Raw genomic sequence first — 21,971 nt, 5'->3', positions numbered from 1 at the left:
CGCCCCCCCCCCCCCACCTTTCTGTCTCACTTATTTCTATCTTCATTTGTTTATTTAATTGTTCAATTATTAATTTATTTGTTCAGTTCATCGTTTATCCATTTGTCGACTGATTTAGCGTTTTGAGGTAACTGGTCGATTATTGGTTTTCGTAGTTATGTATGTATGTATGTATGTATGTATGTATGTATGTATGATGTATGTATGTATGTATGTGTCTATATATATATACATACACACACATACACACGCACACAGAAGACTGTAGCGTTGCGTACCGTCCGTTGCTTTTAACTTTTTGCATGTATAAGGTATCGACCGTCAGCGGCGGTTCCAATTCTCGTCTGCCCTCACACACTATCTTGACCCCAAAGAAAGTGGACGGGAGAGAGAGAGAGAGAGAGAGAGAGAGAGAGAGAGAGAGAGAGAGAGAGGTGTAGTGATAATGTCATCATCAAAAAAAGGGGGGAACGTTTTGATAGTGTATAATGAAGTGAGGCAAAATTGTGGACCCTTGTAAGTTGGGATCGTTTATTGGTGCTCGTTTCATTGTCAGCGTCGTGGAAATATTTTATGATGATTTTGTGCTTTGATGGACAATGAATGATTGGCGAGTGTCATTATAAACATAAGTTTTTCTATAATGATGATGTGTCTACTATAGACCATAAACGACTTGTGCGAGTGTCTTTAGAACATCAAACAATGTACAATGATTATTTGTATTTTTTAATAATGAACGACTTACAAGTTTCATTGTAAGCATTAAAAACTGTATAATGATTGTGTTCCGTTATAAATTATGAGTGACTTACAAGCGTTATTATAAATAAGAATGTATACTGATTATGTGTTTATGAAGACAGTGATTGACTTAAAAGTGTCATCTTGAACTTGGAAGCTTGCATAATGATTGTGTTTCATTGTAACAAATGACTTATTACAATAAGCACACAGATTGGAAGAGTATTAGTAAATCTTGATGATTAGGTCATTATAAAAATCCACGATTATATAATGATCATGTTTCATTATAAACATCATAAGAATTATAGTGAACATAAGGAAAACAGTGATATATATACAATAGTCAGTTATTGTGTAACATAATCATAAAATTTCTTGTAATGAAGCTTCATTATCATTTGTCATCATTATAGGTAAGGATGCAAGTTTTCATTACATTGTTTTTTATTAATTTCATTTTCGAAATACAAGTAATACAAGTCAATGTATAAAACTGTATTAACCTGAGATATGATGAATGAAGTTTCATTATATATGGCGAGTGTTAACTGTGCTTGAGAAAGCAGAAAATCATTATAAACATATACATATATACATAATTCGAATGTGAAACATCATTGGATATTATAATGGACAGATATACATATAAACCAACGCTCCAAAATCTCATCATACATCATTATACGCGTCGAGAAACATATAGTGATCTTTCATTACATATGAGTCTTCATCACAATAATAACTATAACTTGCCTTTTGTTTATTCCAGTTTTAATTTCTCAAAACATACAATGATTCATTCGCAGGCAAGGATTGACAGTTCCAATGTGAAAAGCTACATTATATCTGTCATATTAATACCGTAAATTAATCGAAAACCAGTCATTATATCACCTCAGTCCGATTGCGTCATCTGACGACAGAAGATGCGTCAACAAAGCTCGACCGGATTGCGTCATCGTAGAGACGCCAGCGCCATCTGTCGTCAGTTGCCGGAACCACTGACCCTTGAACGATGAACTTGCGAGGTGTCAAACTGGGTCGGCTTTTCGAACGGGTTGTTGTCAAGGTAGGTGACTGAGATGTGGTTGATTTCGTTGGAAATGTTTTAAAAATTTTTGCTCGCAGTTTCAAACCGTTGGTTTTCAAAGCTTCAGTCCCGGAACATTTTTCAAAATATCTATTTTTCAGTCTTGGGAAGATTCTACTCTTTAAATGATTTATTTTGAAAGGTTAAATCATGTGGGTTCCAGTATGCCCTGCTCCTTCGGATTTGGGCAAGAAAGGGTTATTTTTTTAAATTGAAAATAATAATTTTGGCTTACTGAACTCCGGGACTGGAAGCCTAAATCATTTCATCTGCTAAAGTGGGCTGAACTATGAATTATATCTTCAAGTTTGAGCAAGAAAAATCTATTCTTTTTATATTGAAAATAATAATTTTGGTTCAATGAACTCCAGAACTGAAAGGCTAAATTAGTTGGTGCGCGGTCGTGGGTTGAAGTATTTAATATTTATCCATTTTTGGGTAGGAAAAATCTATTTGTTTTATATCAAAAATAGTAATTTTGGTTTACTGAACTCCAGAGCTGAGAGGTTAAATTAGAACGTTTGGACAAGGACATTTTAAATGTTCTATATTAATGATAATAATCATGGCTTGCTTATTTCTTCGGATTTAGCCTGGAAAATAGAAGTTTTTTGCATTAAGATAATAATTATGGGTTCCTGTATTCCTGAACGAAACTTTTTAGGCTATAACTCCAATGTTTCTTTAATATTCGTCCAAAGACTGACGAATGCATTCTGAAAATAGCTGAAATATATCTTTGATTTTGTTTACAAATTACAATAATAATATTTAAAACCAACATAATTGTATATTCAGATGTTACAGTCTCTCTAACATATACTGTAATTGTAAAATAAATTTAAATTTTAAAGTCATTTTAACATGCTGTAATATTTTTAAGATAAATAAGGCGTGATCCGATCTCCAGCTTACTCCAGGCCGCGTACAAGATTTTCCCCACATGCATAAGTTGTAAACATTATATTTATAAGTTACCGTAAAGTAAAATGTGCAAATCTAGGTCAAATAGAGCGTTGTTTCACCAACGAAAATTAAAGTATATACGCTATATGTTATTAGGAATAAATTTTCTGTACTGTTTATTTTTGACATTTTCCTTCTAATAAATAATTCATAAATATCCGATCCTAAAATTCCCGTATCTTTAACTCAACGCCAAACACCTTCTTCAGACCTTTTTAGGCTCTTCCGTAGACCATTCCTACCCGCCCCAACAACAGCAACAACAACAAAGAAGTTTGCAGTCTTACTCCCCGAGTAAGCAAGACTATATTCATAACATTAAAGCATTTACAAGCCTTTTGGTAACTTCACGAACTAGATTTTCATCAAATAACATTGTCTTGGTAATTATCCACAACAGTAATTTATGATTTGAATAACAGCGATAACTACGCGTATTATGTTTAAATTGCAGAAAGTCTGGAATACAAAATTCACTACGTTCAAGACATTGTTTCTCTCAAACATCAATAAAACAAATGACTGACGCAAACTGTGACAAGCCGATGTAGTACGTGGCGTTATCATTCTCTCTCTCTCTCTCTCTCTCTCTCTCTCTCTGCAACCCACGGCATTCCTAGGAACCAGCAACCATTCCCAGCAACCAGGAATAACCAGTAAGCGGGAATTGTGGGTCATAGTGGCAATTCGCCACACGGTCAGTCGATTGTGTGACACATTGCATTAAGGAAATTATGGGGCGCGAATCCCATTTCTTTCTAGGCGACATAATGCTTTTGTGATATTATTATTGGGGCTGCTAGAAGTACGTCCGTTTGGCAAGCGCCGGCGTGTGGTGTGTGTCTGTGTGTGTGCGTGAGCGTGTGTGTATGTATGTATGTATGTGTATGTATATATATATATATATATATATATATATATATATATATATATATATATATATGTGTGTGTGTGTGTGTGTGTGTGTGTGTGTGTGTGTGTGCATAATTCAATATACACAAACATATGGCAACCAGATGTGACAATAGCACATCTTCTCGCCTTCATACAGTATACATACTCATGCTCCAAGTAAGTGCATATGCATAAATAACTGTAGAGTCTCACACACGCTCTTGCGCGCACAAGCAGGCAATGAACAAAGAATCGCAGTCAAGTAAGATCCGGAAAAGATCTATATCTCTCGGTTCATTCACGAATAAATGAATAATTCTACGTTTGATGTAAAAATGCTGTTACTTGGAAGAGTCGATGTTAACTATTATTCATTTATGCTTCTCGTATTGAATAATAATTGACTGAGTTGATACATGCTCGCGAGGAATACGTATATACAGGCGCATGTAAGTACTTACATAGATATATATATATATATATATATATATATATATATATATATATATATATATTATATATATATATATATATATATATACACATATATATGTATATATATATATATGTATATATATATATATATATATATATATATATATATATAATATATATATATACAATATATATATATATATACATATATATGTTATATATATATATATATATATATATATATATTATATATATATATATATATGTGTGTGTATCATATATCTATGTAAGTACTTACATGTGCCTGTATATACGTATTCCTCGCTAGCATGTATCAACCCAGTCAATTATTATTCAATACGAGAAGCATAAATGAATGATAGTTAACATCGACCCTTCCAAGTTAGAGCATTTTTACATCAAACGTAGAATTATTCATTTATTCGTGAATGAACCGAGAGATATAGAACTTTTCCGGATCTTACTTGACTGCGATTCTTTGTTCATTGCCTGCTTGTGCGCGCAAGAGCGTGTGTGAGACTCTACAGTTATTTATGCATATGCACTTACTTGGGAGCATGAGTATGTATACTGTATGAAGGCGAGAAGATGTGCTATTGTCTACATCTGGTTGCCATATGTTTGTGTATATTGAATTATGCACACACACACACACACACACACACTTATATAATATATATATATATATATATATATATAATATATATATATATATATATATATATATATATATATATATATCTATATCTATATATATATATAATATATATATATATATATATATATATATAAAACCCCAAAACCATCCATGTCCATACGACTTTCACAAAGCAGTCTTAGAAGTGTCCTAAAGTAATCCCCAAATCCCTTCCCCACAGTCCAAAGCCCCAGGGCATGCAACAGGTCGCAGTGAATGCAAATGTGCATCGGAAACCTTCCGTGGCCTTCTCGTAGTCCCGTTACCGCCTCATCGGAAAATTCCGCTCGCGTTGTATCTGCTCGCTCGAACTTCAAGGGCTGAATTGACGCGCGCAGCTTTCGTGTTCAGGCTCTCAGAGGACTTAGCCAAAGGGATTACCTTCGTTCTAATCACGAGATCCATTTGATTAAAGGGTTTTGAAAGACTCACGGAGAGAGTTAGATCCACATATCACTGAGTCAATGGAGTGGCGAGAGGTGTCGTGAAGAAATTGGGTTTTTTTCTAGTAGCCAGGAAGGGTCAGCAGAGTGCGTGATAGAGCGAGGTGAGTGGCTCATTGTGTGTACAGTAGGGTTTAGGAGTGTGGGCGTTGACAGGTGACTAGGAGGAGAATAGGGGTGTCGGGGGTGGGGGGTGCCTCCGTTTATCCCGATATAAATTACAAATACAATTCATCTTCATAGACATTGCCAATACCTTGCAACCCTTTTCAAACAACCGAAGACTAACTGTAATTTATGATGAAAACTACAAAACATATTGCCTACATTTCCTTGATCATATGACTCTCATGATTTATTTTCATTGAAAAAAAACATTTTCTGGGATTATTTTCATTTCAAACATTTTTTCTGTCTGGGGGTCAAGCAACCCTGACCCCCGTCTTCAGTCCTGTGCTACAACCTGGAAGACTCTCACTAAAGAGAAAGCTCAGAGAGAAAGTATGAATTATTGTATTCATGTGAATCATTTAAGAACATTCTAAATCATTTCCTTGACAAATTTGTTTGGGTATTGTAACTGTATAAAAGCCTTGTTGTTTGTATTATTATTATTATTATTATTATTATTATTATTATTATTATTATTATTTTATTATTATTATTATTATTATTGGATGTTGTTGTTGTTGTTGTTGCACTTTTCAGCATCACTTCCCTAAACTTTCTAATTACATTTTTATCATAGATAACTTATTATTATTATTATTATTATTATTATTATTATTATTATTATTATTATTATTATTATTATTATTATTATTATTATTACCTGAAGTCGTACCAAGCACCAGCAGTATATATCAGTATGAGTAACAGCTCCGTCCTCCGCAGTAAAACTAAGAGACCCGACAGCCTCTAACGATTCCCCTCCTCCGAAGGAGCAGTTTATAGACACTCAAGGCCCTTAGGAGGAACCCCCATAAAAAGAACTTCAAGAGCCATAAACGCCCTCTGTTGACAAACACCGAGAGAGAGAGAGAGAGAGAGATAAGCTCTGGTTGGTGGTCTACTGGTTTTGGTCTTACAGTCTTCGAGGGATCATAGCAAGGGGGGAGAGTAGGTGCGGGAAGGATGTTGGGGGGACTCTGGAAGCCGCCTAGAAGCCCCGTGGGAAGCCCCCATCCATGGAAGTCCCATGGAAGCTCCATGGGAAGCACCCTGGAAATTCCCTTAATCGCTATCTTTCAAATGTGCGAGCATGGCCCCCTGCCATGGAAGTCCCCTTGAAGCCCCCTTCCATGGAAGTCCCCTGGAAGTCCTCTGGAAGTCCCCTGGAAGCTCCATGGGAAACACCCTGGAAAATCTCTTATCACTATCTTGTGAATGTGCAACCAAGGCCCCCTGCCATGGAAGTCCCCTGGAAGCCCCGTGGGAAACCCCCTTCCATGGAAGTCCCCTGGAAGCTCCATGGGAAGCCCCCTGGAAATTCCCTTAATCGCTATCTTTCGAATGTGCAAGCAAGTCCCCTAGAAGTTCCGTGGGAAGTCCCCTTCCATGGAAGTCCCCTGGAAGTTCCATGGAAGCCCCCTGGAAATTCCCTTAATCACTATCTTTTGAATGTGCCAGCAAGGCCCCCTGACATGGAAGGCCCCTGGAAGCTACCTCATACCCACTATATTTTGAATGTAGATTTTATTCATTTTATCAAATGTAAATATAGGTTTAATTAAGTTTTTTTCCTTCTGTAATTTCAGGATACAAAAGGACTTAAAAGCAAGAATAAATTACAGGGTTGATTGAATTTTCTTTTTGCTTTTGACCTTCAGTAATTTCAAGATTCAAAAGGACTCAAAAGGAAGGATAGAATACCAAAATATCCTCTAAAGAATTCTCATATCCTTTAGAATAATTCTGTACAAACGACAACAAAACTGACATTCCCGTTTACTTTCAGAAACTCCGAGTAAGGTAAAGCAATCTAGAACCGAAATTAAGGATGCCTGGTCCTTCCCACCTCGTCTCGGACGAGCCCCCCAAGAACTCAGCCATCTCGAGGACCGATCCCTTGGGGGGAATGCCAAACACCACTTTATATGATGACAGAAATAGTGACCTCGGGTCCACCTCGTCTCCACTCCATTCCAGCCAGAGCAACGACAGGAGGGCTCCTCTCCAGAACCTCAGCCTAGCCGGGAGGTCAGCCTCCTTGAGGACCGATCCCTTGGAGGTGATGCCAAACGTCACTTTATACGAAGACAGGATCAGTGACTCGGGCTCCGCCTCGCCTCCACTCCATTCCAGCCAGAGCAGCAACAGAAGGACTCCTCTCCAGAGCCTCAGCCGAGCTGGGAGGTCAGCCTCCCAAAGGACGGATCCCCTGGGGGGGATGCCGAACGTCACTCTGTATGAAGAAGACAGGATCAGTGACTTGGGCTCCATCTCATCTCCACTCCATTCCAGCCAGAGCAGCAACAGAAGGACTCCTCTCCAGAGCCTCAGCCGAGCTGGGAGGTCAGCCTCCCAAAGGACGGATCCCCTGGGGGGGATGCCGAACGTCACTCTGTATGAAGAAGACAGGATCAGTGACTTGGGCTCCATCTCGTCTCCACTCCATTCCAGCCAGAGCAGCAACAGGAGGACTCCTCTCCAGAGCCTCAGCCGAGCTGGGGAGTCAGCCTCCCCAAGGACCGATCCCTTGGGGGGGATGCCAAACGTCACTCTATACGAAGACAGGGTCAGTGACTTGGGCTCTACCTCGCCTCCACTCCATTCCAGCCAGAACGGCAACAGGAGGACTCCTCTCCAGAGCCTCAGCCAAGCCGAGAGGTCAGCCTCCCCAAGGACCGATTCCCCGGGGGGGATGCCGAACGTCACTCTGTACGAAGACAGGATCAGTGATTTCGGCTCCACCTCGCCTCCACTCCATTCTGGCCGGAGCAACGACAGGAGGACTCCTCTCCTGAACCTCAGCCTAGCCGGGAGGAAATCGACCATCTGCAGAAGAGGCAGCCAAGATGGACTTAGCCAAGTGTCCTTGTCCCTGGCATCCTTCAGGAAGGATTCCATCGACCCAGTGAGGGATTCCCAGCCCCAGATCATAGGGCTTGATCTTGAGGATGCCACCGATTCGATTCCAGGGCCACCTTCAGCAAAGGATCAAGGGTAGGACTCATCGTTTCTGCTCTCTGTGTTGTCTTAGTTTGGGAGTCTGGGGAACCCACCACATCATCCCTTGGCTGCTAATTTATTTGTTTCTTTTCCCCAACAACTCCTTACATCGATTCCTTGAAGTTTATTTACAATTAAAATGACAAAATACATAGATTAATAATCATAATATGTATATTAATAATATTACATTGCCTCAAACAACTTTAAATGTATTCTGTTGTTTACTACCTTAACCTAGATTTACAAATTTCCAACGAACAGTGATATAGAAAGATAGAGAGAGAGAGAGAGAGAGAGAGAGAGAGAGAGAGAGAGAGAGAGAGAGAGAGAGGAAGGACGCACGAATCATGAATCATGGTTCATTGAAACAGCCTAGCATCCAATCAGACTTTTGTTTTAGATTAGGAGACTTTTTCCAGACAGGAGTCGTCATAAAAAACTACCCTGTTGTAAAAAAGAAAAAAAAAAAAAAAAAAAAAAAACCAACATCCAATTACACAGCACAAAAGTCAAGACCATGAAAAATACTCTACTGCTAGAGTTAGGAACAAAAAAATAGTCAGATTATTTTACTTTTATTTCTTGCCAAGTGCATCACTGATGAAAAGAGTAAGTCGGACAGAAAAACGGAAAATATCGACTGCGCTCTGAACGTGAAGTTCTGTTAAATACAATCGTACAGGGTGGTCCGAAAGTCTTGTTACCCTTGCCAAAGAGAAAGTTTTACATGAACGATGCCAAACTACCCAACAATTACCAAAGCACAGCTTCGTCAAATATCACACAGAACATGGCACCGCACATCTTGTGCCACGAAAATGGTTTTCATGCAGACCGTCTCGATGTGTAACAGTATCAATGACAGCAAATAAACTGAATCCAGTGCATCTTCACTATTACTATATTACTTGTTCTTCTATTGTTTCAGTGTTCTTATTTCGTTCTATTGTTCTTACAGTGAATAAACTGAATCCAGGATATGTATTTTGTATTATCGCAATACTTGTGCCTCTATCATTGTACTTTTAGGTAAAAGTAACCCTGTACTTCTGTTAACATAGGCATTGAGTTATATACCTGATGGTTAATGAATGTAGAAGGGCATTTGGCTTATAACCTCCTCCAAGATAATAATTAAATTAAGAACCAGAAATTGGAGCTCTGTCAAATCCCACTGTGCCTCTATTAGCATAAGCGAGGAATAGTGTACCAGATGGTTAGTGAATATGGGGTATTGTAAACATCATAGAGAAGGTCACTGGGTTTGCAACCTCATCATGAATGGAAAAACTGGTAACCAGAAACTTCACAGGTAATACCCCCAGTAACAATATCTTCCTTCTCTACAAGCTTGTCCCTGTTTGGGGTCACTGTAATGGCTCTTCAACACATTCTTCCATTTCCTTCGGTCCAGTGCATCTTCCTCACTCAATCCCAACTCCCTCTTATCTCTTTAGTAACAATATATATATATATATATATATATAATATATATATATATATATATATATATATATATATATATATAATATATATATATATATATCCTATTCTCCTCTACAGGTATGCCTGGATTGTAGTTCTCATGGTTTTCCTCTTAAATACGATAACAGCGGGGTATGTAAAGAGCTTTGGTATCACCTACAGCCTCATACTGGATTACTTCCCAGAGGCCACTGGATCCCAGTCAGGTTGGATCATGGGTCTACTAGTTGGATTCAGAGGACTGTTAGGTAAGTGTACTTGTGTGTAATTGTATATATATTTGCTCCTCTATCTCAGATATCAATGGGAATAAGAAAATACTCTTCTGTATACTGGCTTACTATACATAGATGAGAAATCTACATCTTGTAAAGATTATTCAGAGTATGAGGAAACCTTAGATCATGTAACTAAACCACCCCTAAATCTCGTCAGCTCCGGCCATGGGTGCCCTAACCGTGATCATCGGTCCTCGGAAGTGTGTCGTGACTGGAGGGCTTCTCTGCGTTGCTGGTTTCCTGCTGGCTGTTCCGGCCTTCAACATCCCTTACCTAGCTGCGACATTGGGAGGTGTGGTAGGTGAGTAGGGTCCTCTGAAACCAGCAATTTTCTTAGTGTTAGGTTAGCTGTGATTGACTATAACCCTCTACTGACAAGGTAAGTAGGATCCTCTGTAACCAACCCATAGATTACTCAACTAATATTAAGTGTGGTTGATTACATCCCTACATTAACATGATGAGTAGGTTCCTCTAATACCAACAGCTTCCTCAATTAGTTTTAGCTGCAATTGTTTATATCCTTCTACTCACAAGGTAAGTAAGTTCATCTGAAATCTACCAATAATTTCTCAGTTAGTATTAGCTGTGACTGGTTGTATCCTTCTACTGTGAATGTAAGTAGGTTCCTCTGAAACCAACACTTTCCTCAAATAGTATTAGTTATGTTTGATTATCTCTTTTTTTATTGGCCTACCCATTTTTGGAATTTTCTTCCTGTTCCAGTTTTTACAGGCCCCTTGAACCTTGCATCCTTGTTTTCTTCAGGCCAAAGCTATGGAAGGGCATTAAGATGCCAGTTGTATTGACCTACGATTCGAAGAATATTATATAAATAACTCTCGTGAACTCTTCCAGGCATAGGAATGTGCATGGCCGAGACCCCTGGCTTCCTCCTAGTCACCGACTACTTTGACCTTAAGCGATCTCTTGCCAACGGTTTCCGTGCCGCCGGGAACCCAACGGGTGGATTTATCTTCTCCCCCTTGATAGTCTTCTTGCAGCAGTACTATGGCCTGAGGGGTGCCTTCTTCATCATCGCAGGAGTGATGCTCCACCTGGTGATCGTTGGGATGCTCCTGAGACCCTACAGCTTGCACGAGAGGCTCGTCCAGGCGATGTACTGGAAGGAGAAGCAGAAGGACTGCAACGTGTCCGACCTCCAGATCAGGAAAATGCAGCAAAGGTCCATGGCTCTGCAGGATGCTGGGAAAAAGAAGCCGCTGGACTTCACGTTCTTCAAGAACCCTGCCTATCTGGTGTACCTCCTCACTATGATGTGCTCGGCTGCCGCGCTGCCCAACGCCATCTTCTATGCGTCCCTCTACGGCAGGGCGATTGGCCTGACCGATATCCAGAATTCCGCCTTTGCCTCCTATGTATCCTTCTGTGATATTATCATAAGACTCCTCTGTGGTTTCATCTTCAACATGGAGAAAGCCAATAAGAGATACGGGTTTATTATAGGGTAATTATTCATCACACTTTCTATTTATTTTCAAGAGGCTTTATGTTTAAGAAAAGGAGATAACCTTACGGAATATATAACATTTCCAAAGGCTTTCCATTTATTCGAGGCTATTCCATATTCAACAGAAAATGGCAATATATTCAACAAACTGCATCATTTACAGTGAGTTGTTTCTTATTTGTATGGCTGCTAAGTTTCAAAGACAAAAATAAGAGTCCTTAACTTTATAAGAGTTTCTAGAACGTGTGAAGATATTTATCTTCAATATAATAGGTACTAAAATTAACATCATGTAAGCTGTTTCTGGATCGAAATGTAACTTGTTAAATAAAAGTTTTATACCTAACCAAATGACAAATTGAATGTATAGTTTTCATCGATATTCACAGTATTTAAGCTAAATCTTCACTAATTATCTTTTAAGTCTTTTAGTGAAGATGAGATTATTTCTACTATTTAAAATAAAGATTTTTGTGAAGTACTGAATCACGTTAATGATAACTTGTACTTTGATTGATGTAATGATAATAGTTATAAGTAATGAACAAGTTCGATTCAGCCCAAAAAGATAATAATAATAATAACAATTCTAACTTCCCAGGTTACTACTCGGTGGCATCGGCTGCTTGTCAGTGCCACTGTGCACTAACATGTGGCACCTTCTGTTCTTTGGCACCATGTATTCCCTCTGTATGGCCTTCTACTGGACGCTGGTCAACGTCCTCTTGGCTGACCAGTTCGGAGGCGACGCAATGGCCTCCACCTGGGGCTTCTTCAGGATGTTCCAAGGAATCTGTAACTTCATGTATCCTTCGCTCTTGGGTAAGGCTTGGGGAAACTTGTGGGAAGTGTTGGGGACTAGTAGGGACAAGTGGGAACAGGAAGGGACAAGTGGGCACAGGTGGGGATTGGTAGGGACAAGTGGGCACAGGTGGGGACTGGTGGGGATTGGTGAGAGAGGTGGAGACAGGTGGGAACAGATGAAGACACATGGGAAGTGAAAGGGACAAGTAGGAACTGTTGGGACAGTTTGGGATACGTTCGGACTGTTGGGGATAGGTGGGGACAGCTGGGAACAGCTAGAGACAAGCTGGGACAGGTGGACCAAGTGGGGACTAGTGGGGACAAGTGGGAACAGCTGGGGCCAAGTGGGGACTAGTGGGAACTTTTGAGAACAAGTGGGGACAGTTGGGAACAGGTGGGAATTGGTGGGAGGACATATAGGGACTTGTGGACACAGTTGGGGACAATTGGGGACAGGTAGGATCCTTGCACATTCCGGGTATCCATTTTTTCTCTTTCATTCTGTTCAAAATGATGCTTCGAGTCAGTAGTGATGTGTTAATTATATAATATATATATTATATAATAATATATATATATATATATATATATATATATATAGATATATATATATATATATACTATATATTGGACTGTACTTTTCTCTCTATATTTTGGTGTTTTTATGGGCTCCTTTTATTAGATGGAATTCTGTTGTAACAGAACATTTTTACCAGTCATATATATATATATATATATATATATATATATATATATATATATATATATATATATATATAAACTACCATTCAATTACAGGTCACTTCCCTTCATAACTGTCCATTATTACTAGAATTATAGATGCAAATGATCAGTAAACGATCTCGGAAGGGGAAACAATTTAGACAATTGTGACGTCAAGAAACTCGCTCAGGGAATTCACTCAATTAGAATGTTCCAATTATACGCATATGATGGATATTAATAGCAATAATGGAGGTTGCAGATGACAGAAGGAATAGTCGTCTGCATAAATTTCTCCCGATTGTTTTCCTGTGTGGGCTGTCATTTCTCTGTAATGCTTCTGTTATTAGATGGAATTCTGTTGTACAGAACATTTTAACAGAAACATTATTACCAATTCATAAATATATATAAAATATATTTATATAAATATTAATATATATATATCTATATATATATATAATAATATTATGTAATATATAGGTATTATATATATATAAATATATATATATATATAAGTTATATATATATAGTATATAATTATTATATATATATATATATATATATATATGTATTGGACTATAACTTTTCTCTCCATATTTGGTTTTGGTTTTGTTTTTATGGGCTCCTTTTATTTAGATGGAATTCTTGTTGTAACAGAAATTTTTAACCCATTTTTACAGGCATTATATATAAAATAAATATAATATATATAATATATATTATATATATATTATATCATATATATATGTATATATATATATATTAAAATATACATTATATGTATAATATATATAGATATATTATATTATATCAATCTTAAAATAAATATATATTATATATAATATATATATATATATATTATATTTATTAGATAATAGTTATATATATTATATATATATATATTAGATAATATATAATATTTATTATATACTATATATATATTGGACTGTACTTTCTCTCCTTACATTTTGGAGTTTTTATTTTTGGGCTCCTTTTATTAGCATGGAAGTTCTGTTGTAACAGAACAATTGTTTTTACCAGTCATATATATATAAATATATATATAATATATATTATATTATATAGATATAATATATAATATATTATATCATTATATATATATAAATAATTACCATTCCAATTACAGGTCACATTCCCATTCATAACCGTACCACTTATTACTAGAATTATAGATGCAAATGATCAGTAAACGATCTCGGAAGGGGAACAATTTAGACAATTGTGACGTCAAGAAACTCGCTCAGGAATTCACTCAGTTAGGAATGTTCCAATTATACGCATATGGACGGATATTAATAGCAATAATGGAGGTGCAGATGACAGAAGGAATAGTCGTCTGCATAAATTTCTCCCTTCTTTTCCTGTGTGGCTGTCATTTCTCTGTAATGCTTCTGACGTCATCAATAGGTTGTTGATTGGATTGTACGTGTGTATGTGTATACGCCACATGTAGATAGTTAGTTGTATATGTGTATGTATATATTAGACAGAGACAGAGAGCTGAATATTAGAAATATTAACCAGTATAAAAACCACGATATCTCTATGTATGTATTATGTATACACACACACACACACACCACACACACACACACACACATATATATATTTATATATATATATATATATATATATATATATATATATATATATATATATATATACATATATATATATAGACAGAGAGAGAGAGAGAGGGGGCGACATAGAAACCACTGTATAAAAAAATACATGGATATCTCAATTTCTGTGAATTACATTTTTGCGTGTTATTCAATATAAAGATAAAAAAAAAAACATACCATGACAACTATCAGTTTATCACATTGGACATTCTATATATTGTCACATCAAGAAAATGTCGATTTTCTTCAGAATTACCTCGCAAACTTTCAAAATAATCATTTTGTATTTTATTGTATGTAATTATGGAAATATATGTTATTTCGTAACATTAAATCATCTACTAAGGAGAGTTTACTGTGTATCAGGTTTAAGTTACTAGAATTGCATACCAGCTGCTTTTTGTGGAAATTGATGCAATTTATTCTTAATAGTAATCTGAAACAGTTACCATAATATTGCAAAACATTACTGCAGCTAAATGAAATAACGTAAAAAAACGTAAAAAAAAAATTAAATTTTGAATAAACGTAGCTACTCTTCTACCAGCTAAAGTACCTCTATCTTATGCATATAATTTTTTTACATTAAAATATCTTATAATCCAAACAGCAAAATATTTTAAGTTAAGATTTCCATATCATTATAAAGTAGCTATCATTTTTTTTTTTGTCAACATTACCAGTCTACCACAATCTGGGAGTGTTAGCCATGAAATCAAGGAGAGCTCATAAAACAATCAAAATAAATCAATAGCTTGCCTAATGCTGTTTACAAATAAGCATATTTTCATGAAAAAGTGTAGCCAAATATTTTTCTAAATTCAACAACATAAAACACCTTGTCTATCTCTTTCTAAAGATCAAAACATTCTTTTGGACAAAAACTGAATATATCTTTCCAGAATCAAACAAACAAAATATATGATCTATCATTATTCAAAGATAAATATATTCTCGAAAATAAGTGAAAATCTCTCTTCAAAGCATCACGACACACATCAAAATGTCCTTATAAAAGCAATGAAAATAGCTTCCCAAATCCCCCAAGGTAACAGAACTGAGAAATACCACACGAAAGCATCAATTTAAAACAGGGAAGGGCCAAGACATGCCCAACACCAGCCCAAGACACCTGCCTCCACAAGCGTCAATTATCCAAGAGGACACATATCCCCCCTGTGATCTACGACCACCAACACCTTCTACGTCATTACACACACACACACACACACACACACACACACACACACACACCTGAGCCCTCCATCCATCGATTTCCAAGTTGTCGTGGCGAACTATCACGTGATCTGTGTGTGTGTGTGTGTGTGTGTGTGTTGTGTGGAGTTTGGACTTTGGAAAATTCCATCGAGACTCATGGCTGAAGTTGGGCCAATATGATTTTTTTCTAAGAATGTTCGAAAGAGATCGATCGTTTTTGGGGGGAGGGGGGTGTGGGTACGTGTTATACATGAAGGAACGAGACTGTGATCTGAGTCGACTGGATGTAGTGTTTTAGATCGTTTGATGTTTTGGGGGCGCAGTGGAAAAGTGGGGGTTCTAATCGTAGGATATACGTATCAATTACAAATTGGACAGAGCTTAGGCCTCAAGAGTAAACCATATCCTAATGGATTGTGGGTCCTAAATATGTCGTCTGTTGTCAGGAAATACTAATTGTAGTTATATGGTCTGAAAAAAAGACATACCAATGGATTGTGGGTCCTAAATATGTCGTCTGTTGTCAGGAAATACTAATTGTAGTTATATGGTCTGAAAAAAAGACATACCAATGGGTCCTAATTGCACATCTGGGCAAAGGAAACACAGATTAGATAGAACTTAGGACTGAATAGGATACTGGATTCTGGTGGATTTTGTGTCTGAATAGTGGGAAAAACAAAGGAGATAGATTGTAGGTTAAAAAGAAAATTAGAGTCCAGTGGATTGCGGATCTGAATAGCAGGAAATACAAATTAGATAGATTGTAGGTCTGGAAAAAATTAGATTTCGGTGGATTGTGGGTTTGAATTGTAAGGAAAGAAAAATTACAAAAATCTCAGGTCTGAAGAGAAGGAAACAGATTAATAAAGCAACAGACTAAATGGAATATAAGTCTGAAGTGAAGAAAAACATTGAAAATTTTGGTTATAAAAATTTAATATACTTCAGTACTGAAAAAAGTTAGATATATCATATATTCAGTCAGGTAACGTAATTAGATGTAATGTAGATATGAAATTAGGAGAATAAATTAGATGTACTGTACATCTAAAGAGAGAAAAAAATTAAATATAAAGTGAGAAATAAACAGAATAAATTCATTACTTATAATGTTTGATATGTATGTATATATATATATATATAATATCATCAAATATCCCTCCTCTTCACACCATTTAATCCATAACTGTTAATAAAGCCACTTCATAAAATCAGCTCAAACAAAAACCTTTTTTCTTCCCCCATGTAATAACATCACATTTTATTCCAGGTCTTGCAATGGACGTGAGTGGAGGGGTCTCTGTGCCGTACATTTTGATGGGCTCCCTACTGATATTGGCAGCCCTAATATTTGCGGCCCAGCCCCTAGTTGCTAAACTCCCTGGGTCAAAGGTCATTTTGTAGTGGATCACGTTCGGGGGTGGGGAAGTTGTTCGGGGATCAGACAAAGGCTTCCCCTGGTTTAACTTCTCGAAAATTTACCAGGATGGATGTTGATGCTATTATGACACAGATTAGGAAGTTGTCAGTGATGTTTGAACTTCTCTAAACCTTCCTGGATGAAATGACAGATTATGACTTTCTTTAGTGATGTTTGAACTTCTCTAAAATTCCTGGATGGTAAATTATGTTACAGTAACTTAATTGAGGAAGTTAGTGATGTTCTAACTTCTCTAAAACTTCCCCAAATGAAAGATTATGTGGTAGCAACGCAGATTAGGAAGTTGTTGGTGATATTTTACTCGCCTTAAACTTCCAGGAAGTTATCAGTGTAAAACTTCAGGATCAAAGTAGCATTCATATCTCTCTAAGGGATTCCCTAAGAATTGTAAATAAAAGTTTATCAGGCGTCACAAATGCCATGGTCACTGGCAACGAGACAGACCCCTGGAAATGCCATAGTGCCTTAGTTAACCTGTATGGTTTATGTACCTGGTCGTTATTCTAGTGTGGTGGATAGAATATGGCTTTGTTAGATAAATGTATGTTGAAGAAACTTCAAACCCTCCAAGGTATATTTTTAGAAAATATTTATGTGTAAATATATACTTTGTATGTGTGTGTGTGTGTGTTTCAGCATAACTCATAGACAGTGATATGTTATGTACAAGATAATATATATATATATATATATATATATATATATATATATATATATATATATATATATATATATATATATATATATATATATATATATAACAAATGTTATAAGTTCCTGTGTGTAAACTGTTATAGCTACAAATATTTTAAGCAAATGTGTGTGTTTTTACAGATGACCATTTTTTTTCAATTATAACGAATTCCTTTTCATATACATTTTGTATCATTTCTTCTTTACTAATAACAATAATAATGATAACCATTACTTTTATTTGTGTCGACCAAAATAATTATTATAATGATAATATCAAGAACCATTACTGTTTGATTTGTGTCGACCTAATAATAATAATAATAATAATAATAATAATAATAATAATAATAATAATAATAATAACAATAATAAAATCCGAGTGTCTGCTGTTTGTCTTCCCTAATGTGATAGTACAGAGGCATAACAGCCACCCACCCCCTACAACCTGTTTGTACGCCCCGGATGGGGGCGAGGTAGCTTGGCGGTTGGGAGGGTTTAGGAGAAAACAGCAGGCAGCGCCTAGTTCCAACGCTCGTAGCCCGTGGTTCTCAGTCTACCAAATCAGTTTACCTTACAAGAGCCAACACGCCTGGCACTAACATACGACTATCATAAGGCAGTGGATACATTGCAAATCAATAGTCCAGAAGCGCTTACCTGGACGCCTGGTATGATTTGGCCAAAACTGGTTCAGTAATGTTATTGCATTCCATAACTTGAGTCGTATTCTTAGTATTTAGTCACCACGGCTATAACCCGTCCAAAGCCCCCACCCCCACCCCGCTTTTTTTTTCTTGGCAGAAAATATTTTCGTTTGGTGTTGCAGGAATGTCAGAATATTTTGTGTAATAATAATAATAATAATAAGAATAATAATAATAATTACAGCAGCTGTTGATGGTTTTATAAGAATATCAGAATATCCAGGACAATAATAATAATATTAATTATAACAACAATAATAATAATGATGATAATAGTAATGATAATAATAATAATAATAATAATAATGATAATAAGGAAATAGATACCCAAATCCAGACTGTAAGGATTGTATCTGGGGACATCAGGATGGAGTTTGGAATAGAAAAATGCGCCTTAGTCAACATACAAAAAGGCAAAGTAACGAAAACTGAAGGGATAAAGCTACCAGATGGGAGCAACATCAAACACATAGATGAGACAGGATACAAATACTTGGGAATAATGGAAGAAGGGGATATAAAACACCAAGAGATGAAGGACACGATCAGGAAAGAATATATGCAGAGACTCAAGGCGATACTCAAGACAAAACTCACCGCCAGAAATATGATAAAAGCCATAAACACATGGGCAGTGCCAGTAATCAGATACAGTACAGGAATAGTGGAATGGACGAAGGCAGAACTCCGCAGCATAGATCAGAAAACCAGGAAACATATGACAATACACAAAGCACTACACCCAAGAGCAAATACGGACAGACTATACATAACACGAAAGGAAGGAGGGAGAGGACTACTAAGTATAGAGGACTGCGTCAACATCGAGAACAGAGCACTGGGGCAATATCTGAAAACCAGTGAAGACGAGTGGCTAAAGAGTGCACGGGAAGAAGGACTAACAAAAGTAGACAAAGACCCAGAAATATACAGAGACAGGAGAATGGCAAACAGAACAGAGGACTGGCAGAACAAACCAATGCACGGACAATACATGAGACAGATTAAAGAACTAGCCAACAATGACACATGGCAATGGCTACAGAGGGGAGAGCTAAAGAAGGAAAACAGGCCCTAAGAACCAGATATGTTCAAAGAACGATAGACGGAAATAACATCTCTCCCATATGTAGGAAGTGCAATACGAAAAATGAAACCATAAACCACATAGCAAGCGAATGCCTGGCACTTGCACAGAACCAGTACAAAAAGAGGCATGATTCAGTGGCAAAATAAGAAGGATATGGGATATGCCAGTGAAAATCGTACTCATAATCATAGGAGGAACTAGCACGTCAAGATCCCTGAAAAGAAATCTAGAAAAACTAGAGGCTGAAGTAGCTCCAGGACTCATGCAGAAGAGTGTGATCCTAGAAACGGCGCACATAGTAAGGAGAGTGATGGACTCCTAAGGAGGTAGGATGCAACCCGGAACCCCACACACTAAATACCACCCAGTCGAATTGGAGGACTGTGATAGAGCAAAAAAAAAAAAAATAATAATAATATGAATAATAATAATAATAATAATAATAATAATAATAATAATAATAATAATAATAATAATAATAATAATAATATTATTAAATTCTGTAAATCTTGGGTTGAAAATAATAGGTGTTCGGGAGTGTCTTAGAAAATATCAGCATATTTTGGATAATAATAATAATCATCATCATCATATAAAGTCAGTCTTTTCAAATTAGAATTATTTCAGTGTTAGGGAGAATATATATATATATATATATTATATATATATATATATATATATATATATAATATATATATATGGGGATACAATCCACAATGAAGTAAAATCCTCTTGTAGTTTATAATATATATTCTTGTACAGGATTAAAGCTTTCGACCATCACCTGTGGTCTTGTTCACAGGTGATGGTCGAAAGCTTTAATCCTGTACAAGAATATATATTACAAACTACAAGAGGATTTTACTTCATTGTGGATTGTATCCCCATTTACTTAGAGGTACGACATAGTATCTGGCTTCTGCATATATATATATATATATATATATATATTATATATATATATATATATATTATATATATATATATATATGTGTGTGCGTGTGTGTGTGTGTGTGTGTGTGTGTGTGTGTGTTTGCAGCCAAGGGCAATCGAGCAAATGTCCCTAGACGCAATATCGCGAATTGTTGCCACAAAGTCAAGACACAAACACATACTTATGTCTCATATTTGCTTTAGCATCGATGCTCCTACGAACATAAGCGATGTATTCCTGACAGTTCCGGCCGCATTCATAGATCGACACTACTGTATTCATAGATCAATGTCCAAGAATTGTGGAAAACTTGGAATACAATTTGTATGAGCACATACGTGGCTATGACATGCTTTGACGAAAAAATCGGGTCTTTCATGGTTCTTCAAATCGATGGCGGCCGCCCGATAGCAACAGGGCTGCTTTCTACAGAACTGACGTGTGTGTGTGTGTGTGTGTGTCTACTTCGCTACTTGCGGCGTGTACACAAAGCACACACGCATACACGCACATGTATAAAAGGCAGTAAGTAGATTGTCCTGTGTGCGAAAATCAATGCAGATCACTCCGGGCGTATCTGGTTCAAACCGTGTTATTACTGACGCTATCTTTTTCTCCTTCTTCTTCTTCTTCTTCTTCTTCTCTTTTCCCTGCAATCCGTTCGATGACCAACCACCTACTGCCCTGCTTATTAATCTCTTCTTCTTCTTCTTACTCTTCTTCCTCCTCCTGGGGGGTGATATTATTATCATCACTATTCTCTGGCCCAGTTTAGCGCGTTCAGACGGAGGGGAAGGGGACCGTAATTAATCCGGTAGGTATTGCTTTGAGGACCAAATCTCTTTTCTGGTGCCACATCCGCGAATCCACGAGTCTGTTTTCGCTTACTCGCGGAGTAAGCCAATAAACTACGTCGTTGTTGTTGTTCTTGTTCGTGTTTGGGGTGGGTGGGAAAGTCTATGGAAGAGGCTAAAAATGTCTGAAAAAGAATTTTAGGATATGATATTT

The 21,971-nt window shown here is 36.8% G+C and overlaps 1 protein-coding gene across 2 annotated transcripts; it reads left to right on the top strand.

Moving 5' to 3' along the window:
- The first annotated feature begins 369 nt into the window (after nt 1-369).
- LOC135199526 (monocarboxylate transporter 2-like) lies at nt 370-18,228 on the top strand. Of its 2 annotated transcripts, none has more exons than XM_064227656.1 (8): nt 370-516; nt 1,554-1,816; nt 7,251-8,458; nt 10,031-10,200; nt 10,388-10,531; nt 11,089-11,698; nt 12,303-12,523; nt 17,369-18,228. In XM_064227656.1, the coding sequence occupies exons 3-8, from the start codon at nt 7,293-7,295 to the stop codon at nt 17,500-17,502; spliced, it is 2,445 nt and encodes an 814-aa protein (XP_064083726.1). In that variant the 5' UTR covers nt 370-516; nt 1,554-1,816; nt 7,251-7,292; the 3' UTR covers nt 17,503-18,228. The 2 variants fall into 2 exon arrangements, with proteins under 2 accessions (XP_064083726.1, XP_064083725.1); XM_064227655.1 differs by having other exon boundaries at nt 1,517-1,816.
- Nucleotides 18,229-21,971: the final 3,743 nt, after the last annotated feature.

This window comes from Macrobrachium nipponense, chromosome 25 (assembly GCF_015104395.2).
Source record: "Macrobrachium nipponense isolate FS-2020 chromosome 25, ASM1510439v2, whole genome shotgun sequence".
NCBI classification, from domain to species: Eukaryota; Metazoa; Arthropoda; class Malacostraca; order Decapoda; family Palaemonidae; genus Macrobrachium; species Macrobrachium nipponense.
The sequence above is the reverse complement of the archived record's forward strand: the minus strand, read 5'-3'. Positions and strand labels throughout refer to the sequence as shown.

Excerpts from the sequence above, each read along its gene's own strand:
- LOC135199526 (XM_064227656.1), top strand. The coding sequence starts at position 7,293 with ATGCCTGGTCCTTCCCACCTCGTCTCGGACGAGCCCCCCAAGAACTCA. Across the intron at positions 10,201-10,387 it reads TGGATTCAGAGGACTGTTAG|CTCCGGCCATGGGTGCCCTA; the intron begins GTAAGTGTACTT and ends AAATCTCGTCAG. Across the intron at positions 10,532-11,088 it reads GACATTGGGAGGTGTGGTAG|GCATAGGAATGTGCATGGCC; the intron begins GTGAGTAGGGTC and ends GAACTCTTCCAG.